The sequence below is a fragment of the Brassica napus genome, chromosome C3, assembly GCF_020379485.1.
Source record: "Brassica napus cultivar Da-Ae chromosome C3, Da-Ae, whole genome shotgun sequence".
Lineage (NCBI taxonomy): Eukaryota > Viridiplantae > Streptophyta > Magnoliopsida > Brassicales > Brassicaceae > Brassica > Brassica napus.
This window is the reverse complement of record NC_063446.1, coordinates 57462274-57481678: the sequence shown is the minus strand read 5'-3', so window position 1 is coordinate 57481678 and position 19405 is coordinate 57462274. Positions and strand designations below refer to the sequence as shown.

At 33.0% G+C, this 19405-nt stretch overlaps 1 protein-coding gene and 1 pseudogene across 1 annotated transcript; both read right to left on the bottom strand.

Moving 5' to 3' along the window:
- Positions 1–7952: 7952 nt before the first annotated feature.
- On the bottom strand, positions 7953–10495 carry LOC106454156 (annotated as a pseudogene).
- Positions 10496–10982: 487 nt separating this feature from the next.
- On the bottom strand, positions 10983–12550 carry LOC125583395 (probable WRKY transcription factor 65). The gene is made up of 2 exons (XM_048750259.1): positions 12136–12550; positions 10983–11969 (listed from the first exon to the last, which is right to left on the bottom strand). The coding sequence occupies exons 1-2, from the start codon at positions 12258–12260 to the stop codon at positions 11309–11311; spliced, it is 786 nt and encodes a 261-aa protein (XP_048606216.1). The 5' UTR covers positions 12261–12550; the 3' UTR covers positions 10983–11308.
- Positions 12551–19405: the final 6855 nt, after the last annotated feature.

The following is a 19405-nucleotide window of genomic DNA, read 5'->3' as shown; positions in this document are numbered from 1 at the left end:
ATTCAAATATTTTCTATATCTAAAAGACTAGTTAAAACGTAATTATTCGCTGGAGCATATATTTAATTGATGGAGTATGATGGATACATTGATACTAAATAAAGTTCATGAGGTTGGGTGATGTGTACATCATCCACATGTACACCAAGATTTAATCTCCACATGTATATTTGTTTACCAATATCGACATGTATATTTTGAAATATTACAAGTAGCTCAATAATAAACATATCTACATGTACACTTGTCTACCAATATCGACATGTACATTTTACTATGGTGCAACATTCGATCAGACATTTACGAATTTGTAACATAGATTTAGAAGTTTCAACATTTATGTTCAAATGGTGAATATATGTACACAAAATCTATGCCAGATGAGAATCCAAAGCAAAGTTTAAATTGTTTTAATTATGTAAATTTTAATTCTTTCGGATAGAATTGGAGATGTACATCATGTTCGTGTTAAATTTTGATTCATTCGAATAAAGTAAACAAACTCCATGTTGCATTTTTGTTGTTGTGTACATCATGTTCATGAGTATATTGAGTAACCACATGGATATGATCTTGGCTCGACGTGTCCACATATTCCTATGTTTAAATGTACATGTTCTAACGATGTCCACATGTACACTGTTGTAACGATATTCACATGTACACTATAACTGAGAATCTGCTCATGTCGTAATTATTTTTGGGAAAAGTATGTTAATATACCAAACAGCCAAACAAACATTATTAAAACTTGATTCAAGATCAAAACTTTACGAGATGTATAAACTCAAAAGATCTGACAAACATCAAATGTCAAAGTTGGTCATTGTTGCTATCAAACTTCTCACAAGTGGTGGCTGTGACAAAAAGGGGCACGGCGATGACAACTCCAGAGCTTCAGAACCAGTGCCACAGTTTTGAATCTCGTCTTAGAGTTCGAGGCAGAGGTGTATCCATTGAGAGAGAGAGAGCTTTTATACATCATGATTATACCACCATCAGAGATATAGCTTGACACATCTCAAAAGATAGGTTGGATAATAAAGATATTGATTATGAACATATTTTCTGGAAAAAATGTTTTGGAAAACTAACATTCATTTTACAAAAGGAAAAATAATGAACTCAAGAGGAAGAAACGAAAAGAGCCAGATTTTGCACATACTTCTTGCGGTTCTTACAACTTAAGATTCATTACACATGAGAACGGTAGACCAGAAGGAGCGATAGCAGACGGTAAAAAACCATCATAACACCGTCTTTTTATGCATATATATGTTACTGCTTTTCATTCAACTTCGGATCAACGAGATATCCCCATATCTCCGGTTGGTTTTTTAACGTTAGGGGGGTTAACATCTTCGGCAACGTCACCACCTGCCACGGTTGTCGGATGAACGGAAGGACATCCTGCAGCATCGCTTTGGTCCGGAACGAATTCTGTTTGATTAAGCTGTGTGCCTGTTTTGGCCCCCATTGTCGAACTTTCACCTTGTAATTATACATGACCAAATGTAATTGTCAATATTAACACATGTGGTAGAGGGGCTGCATAATATTTGTTTGTTTGAACTAAATTTTGACATGGGGCCCATTTTGTTTTGTCTCTTAACTAAGAAAATGTAGAATAAGATATATGGGATCCACTTAGTGGGTGTAGTAGACACTTATTTAGTTAGATTGTACCAGAGAGTAAGTCTTGGTTAAAGAAAACTATCTTAGAGCATCTTCAAGATTCCAACAGCTTTTTATCCCTTTATTTTCTAAAGAGTTTTGCATTCCAACAACTCTTTATCCCTTTATTTTTTAAAGGGGTGAACAATACATCTTCAAATATAAAGAGTCACTATTCAGATCTTTTAAACACTATTCACTTTTCACTTTAGTCCCTACAATTATATATGTCTCATAATTGCATGATAACTTTTTATATATCATATTTTAGTACTTATCATTATAGTTTATTATTTCAATTAAAAATACACTATTAACATTTTTATATCATTTAAAGTTATATTTGACTACATATTATTATATTTTTTCAAAAATACTTTCTCTTAAGATCTATCAAATAGTATTTTATTTTTTATTTTTGAAAGTTTAATGATGATATTTAATTATTATACTGTTGAAGACTAAAATGTAATATATTAAAAATTTAAAGAAAATATATAAAGGGCTATCGTTGGAGAACCATCCTTTTTTCCCTTTACTAGTGGTTTTGCCGGCGCTACGCATCGGTTTGAATAGTAAAAATTATTATGGTTTGTACAGTAAAAAATATTATTTAGGTATACTTATATGATAACTAAATATTTGACTGCTAATATATAATTGAGTTAAATATCTAAATTCAATATAAATATTGATGTGACATTAACATAATATTTACCAAAAATATCATAAATTTTTTTTTGTTTATTGATTTTCAATTTTTTGAATTTTTTGAAAAAGATAACTAAAATTTGAATATCTTTTTGTGCTTTACATGGGTTTAGTAGTTTTCTTTAATATTTTTTTTTCTGCTTTTATTGTTATAGGTTCGTAGCCCCCACGCTTCACTTTGTTGATGTATTGGCTAATTTTGTGTACATGATGTTGTATTCACTTGCACATGCTGCGAGGATGTTGTTGCTTTGTATTAAGGATGAGGAGATGGTGTGCTCTAAATTGGTCTTTTGCATGTGAATATTTGTAATTTTAAGGATTTATTGTGAGGTATTGAGTTGTAGTAAATTTGCATGTTAGCTTTTGTTTGAGACCTTATTTTTTTGCAGCTTAGTAGTCTAGGTTTGTGATTTAATAGTCAAGAGAATAATGAAGGTCATGGCTGCTTCGGGCCTAAAAATGCAAAACTTGCAAGTACGTGATTTTAAATTTGAATGCGTACAGTTAGTGGCAAAAATAGTTCAACTATTATAACTTCTTTTGGGACAGGCTAATGCAGAAGCCTTTTTTATACAGTGTTTAGAAATAATTTTGAATCAACCAATAAAATCTTAATATGCATGTTAGAAACTGTTAGTTTTCACATGAAACACTTACAATTATGCAAATACAATGTTTAAAGTGACGACTTCTTTATTTAATCTCCAGATCTGTCTAGCGATGTAGGAAACCCTAGGTTAACTTCTACGATGTACAAAACCCACGGGAAAAAAATTGAGGACTTCTTCATTTAGTTTCACAAAGCCTATTTGTTATACTCATTACTTGACGCAGCCCATGATATAAAAATTACACAGATCAATTGGGTCTTCTCAATACGTGACACAACCAATGATAAAAAGAAAATTCCCAAGTGGGACCTACTAAATGCTTATGACGCATTCTAGTTGTTGACAATTAGATGTATTGTAATACTTTAAAATAAGATGAGTTTTTTCACCATTTTTGTCCTCCATATACTAAAATAGTTCAACAAAACAGTGAACTGGTAAACCGGAAAAATATCTAAAATATTTTTTTAAAAATTAAGATAGGTTATGATTTTATTTTATCACTATTGACTTCTTAAACTTGACTAAGCTATGCTTCCATACTGCTTCGTAGTTTTATTTTGCTAATCTTATTCCTCTGAAGCAAGTATGACAAAGTCTAAAAAATAAGAAAACTTCATATCATCATATTAATCAGAGATTACCTTTAGGATAGTTGGTCTCCGCTTGTGTTGATCGAGCTCTATGACAATTGCATGTTGAATGAATGTTTTACATGCACTATATATATATATATATTACGCGCGGGATTTGATGGATCAGTTTTTATAAAAGATATAATTTTGTGTAAAATTACTTTATGTTAAATTGGGTGTAATTATGATTATGTTGTCTACACCAAATTTCAATTATATAACTAAAAATGATCGAATTTTTTGGATTGTTGTAGTTTTAATAATAACTTATGAGAAATGTATGAATTGTGTTCTTGATATAAAGAGATTTACATAGCTTTATATAGTAGAGCTATATGAATCAAACAATAAATGTGAAGATCATATAATCATTAAGAAGAACATATGATGGAGTGATTATAGTGATTGAGTGAATCATATGAGTTATGATTGATACTCTTTCCTTGATACGCTCCCTCAAGCTCAAGGGGGTGATGAAGCCAAGATAGCGGAAGAAGCGGCTTGAGATTGACATATTTAAAAAATATGATAGGAGATAAGAAGAAGCATTGCGCTTGAACCATACTGTGAGATGGACTTGTAGCTTGGATTGATTTAGACACAGACGACCATACTAGTCGTGTGGAAGCATATAGCTTGATGGAGTCATAAATGACTTGACCACATATCAACTCTGGAGTTGCAGAAGAAAGTGGACGTGTGCACACCTGGACTAAAGATGCAGAAGAAATGGAACGTTGGCTTTATAAATCACTACAAGAAGCACTTTGGCTTGATAAAAAGAAACGTAACAAATGAGAACAAAAAGATTAAGAAAAACTTGAAATAAAAGACGAAGAAAACAAAAAAACGTGAAATTTTAAATAAGCTACGGAAACATGTTTATCTTGAGTTTGATCGGTGGATCAAAACTCACACAAATAACCTGCTCTGATACCATAATAACTTATGAGAAATGTATGAATTGTGTTCTTGATATAAAGAGAGTTACATAGCTTTATATAGTAGAGCTATATGAATCAAACAATAAATGTGAAGATCATATAATCATTAAGAAGAATATATGATGGAGTGATTATAGTGATTGAGTGAATCATATGAGTTATGATTGATACTCTTTCCTTGATATTTAATCCTGAATTGTAAGTTTTTATAATGTTTTAAGTTTTATAACACTATCAAATACATAAATTAATCGGATTTGATCAAAAAAGTATGAGATCGAGTTTTCTAATACCATTATATCTTTTTTTTGTGAGGATTTATAAAAATAGTAGAGAATGAAATATGAGTTAGAAATGTTAAAACTCGTGGTTTATTGTGGGTTTTAATGTTTGAAATAATAGATTTAATGGTATGAGTTAGAAATTAACTAATCGTTAATTTTAATCTAAATATTTTATGTTTTGATCATCTATGATTTACGTAAACCATATTTTGGTTTATTTTAAAATTAATTTTATTGGGCTAACTAAATTTGTAGTATACAATCTTGGTTTCAATTTTTATTTTGAAACACATAATCTTGGTTTAATATTACATACAATTTCTTATTAGTTTGACCGATGATTTAAATTTGTTATTTTTCATACCAAACTGAACCATTTTATACCGAATTAGAGAGTAAATTTAGTCAAAATTGACCAAAGGAAGAAAAAGTGATATTGTCCACCAAACAAATTTATGGGAAAACATTTACAAATGAAAAATAAGATAAGAGCAAAACTAAATGACAAACTTTTTAAACAAACGACCACATAAAACCTTATATCTAAAACATATAAATCAAGCCATGACTGCTAATTTAAAACACGACCTCGTGTTGGAGACTGGACTCTCTTTTTTTAAGCTTCTTTGTAGGAAAAGAAGAATTTTAATCTTACATTATCCTTTTGGTGAGAACTGAAAACACATTCGTTAATCTCTTGGTCTCCCTTCATCTGCCATATCCATCTTTTTTTCTCACACCGAATCTGTTTTATTAGTATTCAATAGACTTTTTTTGCATTTTAAATATAAATATGCACGCATATATATGGTATGACCGCATTGCGTGTGTAGATATTAAGGACAGAACTTAGGTTCACCCCCTAGGGTGAACCTTTAAATTCACCCCACTCTTTAGTACCAATCAAATTTCCACATAGATTATTAATTAAAAAACATTAAATTAAATAAAAAATAGCTACAAAAAATAAAAATTTTAATTTTAACGACGCTAACGCTTCCACGTAAACCCTAAACCTTAAATCTTAAATTCAAAACCCCATACCCTAAATTCTAAACCCAAATCCAAACCCCTAAACCCAAACCCTATACCCTAAACCCTAAACCCTAATCATAGATCCTAAACCCAAATTATATACCATAAACCCAAAAACTAGACTATAAACCTAAAGTCTATACCCTAAACTCAAGTCCTAGACCCTAAACCCAAACCGTAAACCTTAAACCCAAATTATATACCCTAAATCCAAAACTTTAACCATAAGTCCAAACGGTAAATCTTAAACCCAAATCCAAAGCCTATACCCTAAATCCAAATCCTAGACCTAAAACCCAAACGGTAAACCCTAAATCCAAACCCCAAACTTAGATGCTATAGGGTTTGGGTTAAGGTTTAGGTTTAGGGTCTAAGACTTGGGTTTAGGGTATAGGGTTTAGGTTTATAGTCTATTTTTTGGGTTTAAAATATATAATTTGGATATAAGGTCTAGGATTAGGGTTTAGGGTATAGGGTTTGGGTTTAGGGTCTAGGATTAGGGTATAAGGATATAGGGTTTAGGTTTAGGGTCTACGATTAGGGTTTAGGGTTTAGGATTAGGGTTTAGGGTTTGGGTTTAGGGGTTTGGATTTGGGTTTATAATTTAGGGTATAGGGTTTTGAATTTAAGATTTAGGGTTTAGAGTTTATGTGGAAGCGTTAGCATCGTTAAAATTAGTATTTTTTATTTTTTATAGCTATTTTTTGTTTAATTTAATATTTTTTAATTAATAATCTATGTGGAAATTTGATTGGTGCTAAAGGATGTGGTGAATTTAAAGGTTCACCCTAAGGGGTGAACCTAAGTTCTGTCCATATCATAATAGATAACAATAGTTGAAGGTCAATAAGACTGTCTCAAGAAACAAAAACAGCTAAGTTTAGGCTTCAATTTATGATTTTGGATTGTTCCATTTATTGTAGTATCCTTACTGTGTGGTAAACTGTGTTGTTGCTTAGTGTTAGAGGTTTAACGATCAGTCGTTTGAATGGTAATGATCCTAATTAACTCTAGTAGAGAAAATAAGTGAAGAAGCCTACCGAGACAAAGAAATAAACTATCAAAGAAGCATTATTGTTATTGTTTTTGAAGCAACCAGATTTTTTCATTAGAGAGAAGCATCGTCTATGAAGGAAGACTATGACCTTACATAGTTACATTGTAGAATTATCTTAGAAGTGTTTTCTTGTGAACTTCAGAATAGCAAGCAAAATCCTATATCTGCAATAAATCATAAATGGAACACAAACATAACAATATACAAATAGAAAGAAGCGAAAAGTGACTGCTAACTTTCCCGCAAAAGCATTTGTTTCCTAGCTGGTTTATTTAGAGATGTCAAGTAGTGAACTTTTCCCGGAAAGATAAAACAGAACAAAAGACATACCACAATAAGCAAATCAAAGTGGAAACCTATAACTTAGTAGCTTTGACAGACTTCATCCACAAAACAGCTCCTTTTCATGAAAAGGAAAACTTCAAAACCAAAACTATACGTCCAACATCTAAGCTCATTCCTACTGAGAAAGAGTAATGTTTTTTTGTCAAGTGTTTATTTATAAAGGCTTTCTTACCAAGATACAAATTGTAGAGTGTTTGCCATTGATCTCCAACAGCTTTCCCATAGTTTTATTTCTCATTAAATTGATCTATTACCAAATCTACTTGCTTTCTTTGCAAATTCTTTCATTTCAACATCTATAGACTATGTATTTGATGAGTGAGAAGAGGGTTATGGTCCAAAATATCAAAGAAAACTATTTATAAATACAATAAATAATTTATCTATATAGTTAAACCAATTAACCAGGTATTAAAAGATCTCAATCGTATAAAACTTGTAAGCCAATTATGTCTTTTATGTAGTGCGTATTGTGATTGATCTAATTTTCTTTTGAATTTTTTTATATGAGCTTTACTGATAATAAGTGTGAATAAATACAATCAATTTAGCAATTCATGATTACCTAGTTGCGCAGAAAGGAAAGATAGAAACAGCTTTGGGTATATTTGAGAAAGAAGTGATCGTTCTTCAAAAGAATCATGTACTGGCTCTTGCTACCAAATTAAATGACGTACTCATTTAAGAAAACTCCATGCAAGGATTTACATTAAGAACACCAACTTGGTATTCGTTTTTGACAATTCAAATTTCAAAAGTTGATAGAAAGTGGCAAAGTGAAAGTTACTTGCTGATATAGCGCAGCAAGATCTTTTCAGAATTCTTGGGTGCAAATCTTCCCTTAACAACCAACCGTTGCTGCCCATTAAGCGACCCACTGGTACCCAGCTCAGCAAGCAAGAAAAGAAATTCATTAAGTATGTGTGAGCTGGAAGTACAAAAATCAAGAAGACACGTACCATATAGAAACCAGCATATACTCAGAAGTTGCACCATTTGGAACTTGTGAATCATAAACGACAAGTCCAGCCTGCAATTTTTAATGACATGATTAGTTGCAGAATCCACAAAATAGTAGTACTTTTCAATCGAAAGGAAGACAATCTTCGAACACAACTTACTTTTGACCACTTGCTTAATGGATCTAGATCAACTCCTCTGTTAACATCAGCCAAATCCCGTCACCGAGTCTATCCAAAACAAACATCGCCATATAATTATACGTCAACGATTGAGAAACACTTACTTCAACACACTCCACAGTATAACTGTACAACCAAGTTCACCTTAAGTGTGTGGACGTATAGACGTAGGCCTTTGCTTTCAAAAGCTTCGATTAGTTCCATGAGTCAACAAGAGGAAACATCTGCCACAATACACCAATTCAACATATGTGAGTAACAAAATTAGCTCACACATAGCTTTACACCAAAAAAGACCAAAAAAGTGTACATAAAAAGTGAAGTCAGCGATTAGCGAAAAACCTGAACCAGAATTCCATTAAGAAACTCATTATAGCCGTAATAAGAACCAATATCAGCCTTAATCTATTCAACAAATTCCTTCTTCTTCACTCCTTCTGGCCTCAAATCCTTAAAATTCGACAACATTCTAACAACTGAATACATAAAAGTAATATCAAGCTATAAAACAAAGGCTAGTTCCTTAGGAAGAATCTTTAAAAGAAATAAAACTTGAAAAAAATTTCTCACTCTCTTTTATCCTCGTGTGCAAGGTAGGAAGATCTGGTGGCCCACTTGACTCTTCTTCAAGTTCCTGGAAAAGTAGATCAATAACAATGATAAGACACCTAAACTCCATTGATCTTTTCAACATAAACCAACCAACAATTGCAAAATAAAAATGTTAAAAAAAAGAATGAATTTGATTTGTAAAATTCCAAAAGATTGAACCTTTTTGGTTGGTAGACGAAACTCGTCAGGTTGTTCCTTTATGTTCATATGTAGTTCATCTTTTGCATCTTGCTCCTGCCTTTTACGTTCTTCATCAATAGCTTTACTTTTACCAGATCCTGCCATTGCGAGATCAAATCCATCAGAGTCAGAATCAGAACCCAAAGGTTCCTCTTCATCATCGCTACCATCGAGAAAGTCGTCGGCCAATGGCTCTGTGTCCTCTTCCTCCTCGTCACCATCTTCTTCTTCTTCTTCTTCTTCTTCTTCTTCTTCATCATCATCATTAGAAGCTTCAGGCTTCTCATCCGAAACACCTTTCCTCTGTTTCTTCAACGGAGGCTTATGGGATTTCGCCGCCTTCTTAAGTTCACGTGTAGTATTCGACTTCGACCGATTATAGAGTGGATGAGTCTGTGACTTAGTTTCTTCTTTTTGCTACGCCTAAGAGCAGCCATAGCGACGGCTTCCACGACTTTGGGTTGACGTGAAGGAAGCAAAGAGGTCGACATCGTTATTGGGTTAATGAGAATAACATTTATTGGCGAAATTAAGAGGAATACGTTGAACTATAGGGGAGGTTAAGAGTTGAGAGATGAAATCATGGTGTCTGCAGACAAAGATTAGCCAAGAGTCGGAGACGGCTGTGTTAAAGAGTTTGAAGAACGATAACAATAAATCTCTAATAAAACACAAAACGCAAAGTTTAGTTTCATCACGAAAACCCAAAGTTTAGTTTCCTGGGCCATTGACATGGGCTCAAAAAAAAAACTAAGCTCAACATTACCAGCCGTGCTGACGTGTCAAAAATGACTCATTGGACGATTTTCCTATCCTACGTGTACAACCTAACTGAGGCTTATATCTCCTTTTATTACTTGTTTGATTTTACGTGGATCCGTCCTTTAAAATAAAAAGTGTTGTTGGAGATGGTTTTAGTAATGAGAACTGCCTTATTATGTTAATAAAAACTTAAAACTGCATTTGAATGTAATATTTTCAATTTTCTTCTAAGAACAGGTTTAGTTAAAAGTTAAGAGACGGTTTCTTATATTCCGCTAAAACCCTGATCTAAAAATCCCCGATAAACATCTCTACGTGTCTTCTTTTAGCTTTGTACTCCTACTTATTAAAAGGAGCACACTGCACACCATACAACTTTATCTTTTCTACGCTTAAATATACAAACAAACTTATGTAGAGGGGTTGGACTGCAGCCAATTTGTTTAATAAAAAACTCTAAAAGTCAGAACTCCAGTTAATTTGAACATATAAATGTACCCAAACTTTTAATAATATTAATTACAGAGAGTTTGGCAGGCCTAGTAACGTGAATCAAATCACAACTAATTAATTCCTTTGTTTAGTTGTGCTATTATTCATCGAGTAAAGTTTATGAAAATCATGTACCACCAATCCTTTAAGTTATTGTTTCTCGAGATAGTTTTCCACAAATAATATTTGTTTAATCTTCTATGCATGAGGTTTCTGGATATCAAATTAATCACCATTTTTTGTCGTCAAGTGATATTCAGGATCCAACAATGTATAAAGTGTCGATGCTTTTTATAGTTTTAAGTAATCTTTAGATCATTCATTTTGATTGGTTTCTTTAAGAAATCTTCAACCTCTCAAATTTACATTTGGCAACAATCGTATTAACTCCATTTCTTGTAAATTCCTTATCAGAACCACGCAAAATATAATTCCCCATGACATGACACATGAGCTTTCATTTCTCAACGTTCTACTCTTGAGTCTTGACCAGTGTAATTAAAATATAATTTTTTTTGGTAAAGAAAATATAAAATAAAAATTGACCAGTTACATACACATAAAAATGACAACCATTTTTATTCAGCCAACTACATTGTAATTCAACCCACGTAAATTAAATCTAAATCCAGAAAATTAAATAGAGGAAAAGAAGAATTCTCAAAGAGTATAGTGGCAAAGAAAAAAAAAGGAAAATACATAATCGAATCATACTCTTTTTTGTTTTTGTTTTTAATAATAAGTTTAGAGAGGAGATCACCGGAGTAGCGCCGTGCGTACAACGCTTCCCATGTGAGCCACAATAAAAATACCACCACGTGTCAAAAGATCTCCACTTGTGACCCAACTACGCTACTCCGGTGGCGAAACACCACCGAAGACTCCGGTAACTCTCCAAGATCAGCGAACAAAGACTCATCCTCCTCACCCATCGGGAAAAACACCCCCACGTCATTCGCCGCCGCCGAGACAGCCGTCTTTTTCTCCGATGAGAAAATGGGACTCTCAAGAATCGTGGAAGAAGTAGTCTCCATCTCACTAAACCAAGCAAACTCGTCGACGATGCAAGACGGCGTCGTTTCGATCTCCCTCCCCATAACCATAAGCTTACTATTACCAGCCTCTTCCAGCTCCACCTCCTCGGGTACTTCTAGTTCAGGTTCGGGTTTGGGCTCGGGTTTTGGTTTGGGTCCGTGTCTAGAAGAAGAAGAGAGAGGCCAAGGATGGTTGTGCTCAGAGGTGTAAGTGATGATAATCATAGTTGGATCGTCTCTGCTTCTCTCGACTTGCTTCCTTGCCGGACAACCTTTTGTGCTACTACAACGGTAATAACCTCTAGGGTAAGGAGATCCCTTAATGGGCTTTTGGCCGTACTTACGCCAGGCCCATGAATCTGACGGTGGAGTTGTGTCTCCTTTGTGCCGAGATCCTTCTATTTCTTTCATCGGTACGTTCACTACTCTCTTCTCCATGGATCTCCTACTGTTATGTATTAGCAAGTACATCAATATACGAAATATATATATATATATATATATATTTTTTTTATTTTTTTTTATACGAATATAATTTTGTTAATACTAAGTAGTGTTTTATGATATTATTTTATAATTTGAATCAAAGATGTATATTAATTTTTTCTATGTACCTTCGCTTAGGTGAATGAGAAGAGATGACTGAGTTGAAGGTTGGAGAGTTTGGTGATTCGGGTCCGGTTTCTTGACTGCTTTCATGATCATTGTAGCTTCTTGCCATATCTAGACCTCGCTTCATGTTTATATTTTCTAAAGACTATATAGTTGTATATTTACAAAGATTGAGCTAGAAAAGAAGTGTCGATCAATGATATCGACCAAAAATCAGGTATTTCGTCGATCTAGATCGCTTTTTGGAAGAGATCTGAGTTGCTGAGGGGAGACGAGGAGTAGAAGTAGAGAGAGATAAGAGAATAGAAAATGGAGAGAAGGTGGAGACGAAGAGGAGTTGTGTATGAAAGAGGACGTGCGAGCATATGTTAATTTAATCTCTACTAGTTGTTATTTTAAACAATAATAATACTTTATATCCTTATCATTCAAGAGATGGACCCTGATTAATTGTTAGTTTATAGATAATTATTTGTCTATAAGGCGATGCTTACATATGATCACACCCTTCCTTTATGGTATAACAAATTTATTAAGTTGTTTGAAGATGGGGTTAGGTATTAATTAATAGTATACACTTATTTTGTTTTTGTCTTTATTCACCACTGTTCAAACCTTTTATTTAACAATGTGTTTAAATGATTCAAAGATGATTAGATTCATGGGGTGGTGTAGTTTGTGTGAACAAGGAAATGGGAACAGATATGATCAAACCATTGGTTAAAAGATTTGTTTTAGTGGATCTAAAAGTCTATTTCTATCCTTTTCAAGAACTTTTGCACTCACAAAAAGTTTATTAGTGTAGCATGTATGAAATCAGAAAAGGTTTTAATGTACTTGTCAAATCCGTAATAATGTACATCTTATTCATCACATTTACGCAATTGAATTGGTTATATATCTTGATTTCTTAGCTATCGAATTCTAGACAAAACCTTTATGTTAATGTCGACAAGACCTTTTTGATCATCTATTTATTGTTTTGAGCATTAGATTGCATATATAACTGTATTATATACTCGATCCGTTCCTAAAAAATCTATATTCTAGAGAAAATTTTTGTTTCAAAAAGATACATATTTTATATTTCCAATATAATTTTTGTCAACTAATAATGAGAAATTATGAAGTTCAAGAACATTAATTGCATTTTTTTAAATTTTATTGGTTTGAAAATATAGAAAATATAAAATTACAAAAAACTATACATTTATAGCTAAATTTTAATATGATTTATTAAAAATGTGAAAATTCTAAAACATAGATCTTTTAGGAACAAATGAAGTATAATTTTATGGATTTGTTGGGCATTTTGTGTTGGCAATCCCAAAAAATCTAAATAAGTTTCACTCCAAAGTACAGTACTGCCAAAACTATGAGTAGAATATTAAAATTAAAGTTCTTGTGAACTTTTCCTTCACCAAAAGCAACATCAGCTGATGAACGCATATATAATATATAGTTAATCATGTCTGCGAATTAATAACTAAAATTCTTATTTCTAATCATATAGATAATCTTATTTATGTGTGATGATTATCGTTTACTGATCAAAGTTTACCCTTTCTTTGCGCTGATCTCAATTAGAGACAATAAAATGGAATATATGGACTGATCATCTAATCCGTTGTAAATGATTGTTTTTTAATAAGGAAAAATCTCTCCTCCTCCGAGAAGAAGTATCACACACCAAAATTTTCACTAGCCAGTTTTGTCATTCTTCTTGATTTTTGTTTAAGGTAGAGTATCTTTAACTGCACTTCATTTTTCATCATAAACACTAATTCAAAGTAATAGAGAACTCATTCTAAAATAAAATATAAAGTAAAACTATACTCAAAATACATTAAAGTAACTGTATTCATTATTTTTTCATTTATCACTCACTTTTTTAATTTCTAAAATTAGATATGGTGTGAAAGTTCATTAGTCCAGTGGTTTAATTAAAATGTTCATTAATACTTATACATTCGAAAATTTGTGGTTCAAACCCAAGAAAATACAACTTATGCAGATTTTGGAGAAAAAAGTTGCAAAAGATCTTCAGTCAGACATGTATTCTCATAAAGTGATATAATTGCCGGCTATAAAATCGTATATATATATAATATTTCTCATCGTTTAATAGCATAATTAACCAGTTAAAAAAATCAGATATGGTTACAATCTACAAAAGGAAATGAACTTGATGAAATTTACCCCCTGCAAGAGACATGGAGCTCCAAATTTAGGTTGGGAGGTACGTCATCCTCAGGGTCCATTTTATTCTCGAACAACTTCCAAGACTCTGATTTCTCCTTCTATATACTTTCTCTGTTCTCCTAAAAAAATTAGATGCTTAAATCAAGCAACATCTAAGTTAATCTACTTATTAGGAAGTTAGTGGATTTATGACTGAGTTACCTCGTCTTCGATTCTCCAGTCTGTTATTTTGGTGGTTATCTAGATTGAAGATATTACATTTTCAGGAGGCCGAGTCTTTCTTCCTCTTTTCTCTCTCCTAGATTTTTTTTCTTTCACTTGAGAGACTTATAGAAAACTTATTGTGCGACTTTTTTTCTTAAACCAGGTTAGGAGACTATTGAGATGTGCCATCAGCGATTTTTTTCACAAGTATATACTTATGACTAAACCGCAGTATAGTGGATTCTTTCGTGTTTGGATTCATGCCGCTTTCGGTAGAGCCATGGTAGGGTGAATCTTTTCTTGTATGTCCTGGTGGAATATTGAATTTAGAATGCATCATCTGAATATATAAAATACACGTGAGCTGAAATAAATAACTTATGTTGCAATTTAGAAAGTATAAAATTGACGGCTATTAAGTTCTAGTTATAAATTATATATTCATTCATGATAATATATTAGACACAAATGAATATTGTTGGTAAGATTGAAAAAGTAAAAATAATCGAAGGAAAAATCAAGTAGAGATAAACATTTTAACGTTATTATTTTATAATACTATGGTCGGCCCGGGCTACGCCCGAGTTTTTTATTTAAATATTAATTATAATCTTATATTTATGTTATTTTGATATATAAATATTATATAAATATAAGTAGCTATATAACTATAAAATTATAAAGTTATTTTTAATTATTTATTCTTTTTTGTCTTATGAATTTCAATTAACTCAATTTTTTACAATAAAATTTTCCGTTGATTTATTTATTGAATGAAACTTGTGTAGCTTAAAATCATGCATGCATTTAAGCTGAATCGAACCTAAACTAAACCGAAGTAAATCCGGTTATGTTATGTCGTTTTTCTTTGAAACAAAAGGCTCAAAAGAAAAGATCCAATGGAAATTGAACGCATTGCTTCCTGTCTATTTTCCTTTTAAGTTTAAAATCTGTATCTCATATCTCACCAACACTCATGTCTCTGCGCGTGTATGGCACTTCCATTCATGTTAATTCTCAATAACTAATTAAAAAATGAAATAAAAACCTTTGATTGCTTCCATTATCTTCTTATGATTCTTTCGGAGAAATCTTTGCTTTGATAATATCTATATTTCTTTAGACAAAAAAAAACTATATTTCTCTTTTGATCGAGTCATATCTGAATTGAGAAACCGATCTGATTTACTCGCCACTGCTTAAACTGTGGAATGTTTTTATTAATTGGCTTGATTTTCTTTTTTAACCTCTTCAGTGTTGTTGCTCATCATCCTCGTCCCTCTGCCTCTTCATACTCTGCAAAACCCATCGCCAATAATTTTAAACTCTTGAATGTTATTGAGTTACCGGAGGTGGCGGCGAAATGAACCGTCACCGTTGATATCGCCTCCAACCAAGGAGAAGTCAGTAGCATCCAGAAACTCACGGTACGCTCCTTCTTTTCCTTCTCGTTTCCAAAGTTTCAGTCTTTACATATGTTTTCATTACAGTGGCTATCTCTCTGTATTTGGGCAATATCAAGGTATGAACAAAAAGCCCACTAAACTGTAAACAATTATGAAACGCAGCAGTCCACATCAAAAGCTAATGAAACGATGAATTTAAGGCAAAGAAGACATGTGTCGCACTCACAATCAACGACTTTATGACGTGACGTCATGTGAGAGAAGCAAACATTTTTTTATATATATAGATAGATATATAGATGTTCCCATGGAGAGACAATATACAATCGAGACTTTTAAACTGTTTTTTTTTGGACAACTGTTTTTTTATACTTTTAAACCGCTTTATCATTAAATAAACTAGAGGATTTTTCCGGCCTATACCCAGATTTTTTCGTATAATAAAACTTGGGTTTTTTAGTATTGAGTGGGTTTTTTTCTGGTGAGATTGTATTGTAACTCTTTTTATATGTACAGAGTAATGCATCTCTTTTAAAAAGGATGGTTGTGGCTGAAGTTATTGATTCAACTTTTATTATATTATTTTGGTAAGTGGTACTAAATTATTCTGCTGGAATTTGTATTAATTTGCATATTTCATTTTTTTGTATTCTAAGCAGTTTTTATGTTATACCAAATGTTCTTCGATATTATAAAATATGTTTACAACTTATGAAATAAAAATTGATAGCTGTATACTTCTTTTAAAAAATCAGCTTGGCCGGTTAATAAACCATAGGAAACCAAAAAATATGAACATCAATTATAATAAATGATGTCAATGTATATAAATTACAAAAATTGATGTTACTATTTATATATGTTTTCCCTTCTGGTTCGATGCCATCAAAACTGAGCAACATACTCATGAAAAGCTTTGCAGTCATGTCAGACTCATGCACCTCAACTTTCATCCCTCCATTCACAGAAACATAGTAAGCACGAACCTAATTTTTGCAAAACAAAATCAACTTAAACACAATCCTTCATTCCCCTTCTCGTACAAAAACAAACAAAAAAGATTGCATCTCTTAATAAATACACCTTATCCAAAAGTCTATCGACCTCCTCTGTGACAGCTTGAACTTCTATAATATTGATCTCAAAAAATATTAAAACCATAGGAAAGCAAATAGGTGCAACATAAGAGAGAATTTCATTGCCTGCGTTAATTTTACATCTTCAGTCCTCTGCTTCAGACTATATAGTATCTACGTCTATACCATAATTTTCATATAAGAAGTAACTTCAGTGATTGGGGAAGCAGCAAGGCCAGCCCTTTCTCTAGGATCTCTGCGGTAATACTTCCCGAAATAAAGAAACGTAGCATAGTACCACACAGGTGGGAAGACAAACTCCAGAAGAAAGCTGTTGATCATCAAAGATAATAAAAAATCAGCATTGGTCTTAGACCGATTAGAAAACGGAATAAAAAGAGAGTACATAAACTACTCACAAAACCATCCGAGTCCACAGCCAAAGCAAGAAAGGGATTTGTCAAATACTCCAGTTCCCATGTCGTCTGCGTCTTTGATAGCTGTATATCTCCTCTTTCCACAACACATCGCTTCTATTAAAAACAGAGAGGCATCATCTCTTCTTAGATCATGGTCAGAATATGTTGAAATCTTATAATTATCCTAATTTGTCAAGCACTTGTAAGCAACTACAACAGCTACTATATACCCAAGCAGTTAAAGAAATATTTTGCCTACATAACTGATTCCATACTTATAATACCATACCAAAATATTACTGTCTTTTACACTATAACAGTTTGTTAGAGGATTCAGAGTGATGTGGCTTTTCAAAAAGATCATATTTGGTCACATTCGTGAAAGGAGTGATGGACCTAACAAAAAATCTTCTGGCTGCTTAGCTAATACAGCCTTCGGCGTCCTCTTGCTCCAGTTGTGTCATCTGCAAACCCATAGATAGGGAGACCTCTTCCTATAGGTTCTTCATCTCCTGGTAGCAAAGGAACCTCCTTCTAAAGCATCAAGAGTTGGTAGATGAGGTTTGGGAAAATCAGGTTTGTGTCCCAGTCTGTTTTGCGGGTCACCTCGATCACTTGGTCATACACAAGATGACCAAAGTCAATTGGCTTGCGTTTGGCTACAGCATAGAGAAGACGGAGTCGGTTTTTCATCATTGAGTCAGTGTCAGAACCTGGAAGCCAATTCAGTTCACAAACGCGGTATAGAACTTGGAAAGGAGTAAGTAGAGAGTTGAGACTGAATCCCGTCCATCCGGAGCATTGGCCTCCGGTGAGGTGTGAGATGGCTTGCTTCAGAACAACTTCTCTCCACCCAAAAGAGTGATTAACAGATGGTGTCATCATCAATTGATTGATCACAGAGGGGGTAAATTGGAACACATGTCCCCGAATGAGAGCACCTTCATCATTGAAGGGTTTGTTTGAGATAAACTCTCTCACAACCCTGGGGCAGAACGGATGCATATGCATCACAGTGTAAGACCATCCTATGCTATCGATAACCCTAAACGCATTATCTAAAGAAGGGTCCTTAGGATCTAAAGAACCCTGAAGCGTAAAGCCTCAGAGAGAAAGATAGAGGTACCCTATAGCGGCTTCGGGATTATGATAACGGCGAGAAGAACCTCTGATGGCTGGAGACGTACTTGAGAATAACTGTCGGCTTAGTTGGAGGCGCTCATCGAACGATTTGAACGGGATTCAAGGCCGGTACTGATAGCTTTCTCCGAATGAGGATTCGATCTCACTAAACCGCCGACGTCTTGATTGATGAGTAGAGGAGTGTCTCGGTTCTGTCATGGCGGTGAGGTTTGATGAGATCGCAGTCGAGAGATGGAAGACGAAGATTTCCCGACTTTCCAACTGAAGCACTCAACTTTCCTATTGAAATCGTTGACAGTTGGACCGTTTTCATATTAAATTAAATTGGGCCTGGCCCGAGATTTAGCTGAGTGTTGGATTATTATGGTTTACATTGCTGTGATTTGAAAATGGGTCAGCCCATGTCCATAATATGTTTTAGAATTAGGAAAACAGATATTTGTATATTATAATGTGTATGTAAAGAGTATTATTAAATTGAAATACTATAAAAAATATTTTATTTGAACTTGAATTTATTGTGTATTTTTTTTTTGTATTTAAGCAGTTTTAATAAATAGATCATTTACTATTTTAAATACTATAATTCTAGGTGATAATCTATGAAAAAATCAAATTTTATTGTTTATTTTAGTTAAGATTTTGTTATATGTTGTACACAGGTTTTGTCCAGTTTGTGAATTAATTGAGAGGATAGACTCCGGCGGAAGAATTATTTGAAGATGTAATATAAAAAGTTATTAAGACAGGAATTAAAAATAGAAAGATGTTTGGAGAATTTTTTGTATCTCTATAGCTTTGATTCATCTCTATGGTATTAGT

Bases quoted from the DNA above. Each gene is read 5' to 3' on its own strand.
- LOC125583395 (XM_048750259.1), bottom strand. From the start codon at position 12,260: ATGAAGCGAGGTCTAGATATGGCAAGAAGCTACAATGATCATGAAAGC. The intron at 11,970-12,135 runs GTACATAGAAAA...AATACATAACAG, and splicing joins TCTCATTCACCTAAGCGAAG to TAGGAGATCCATGGAGAAGA.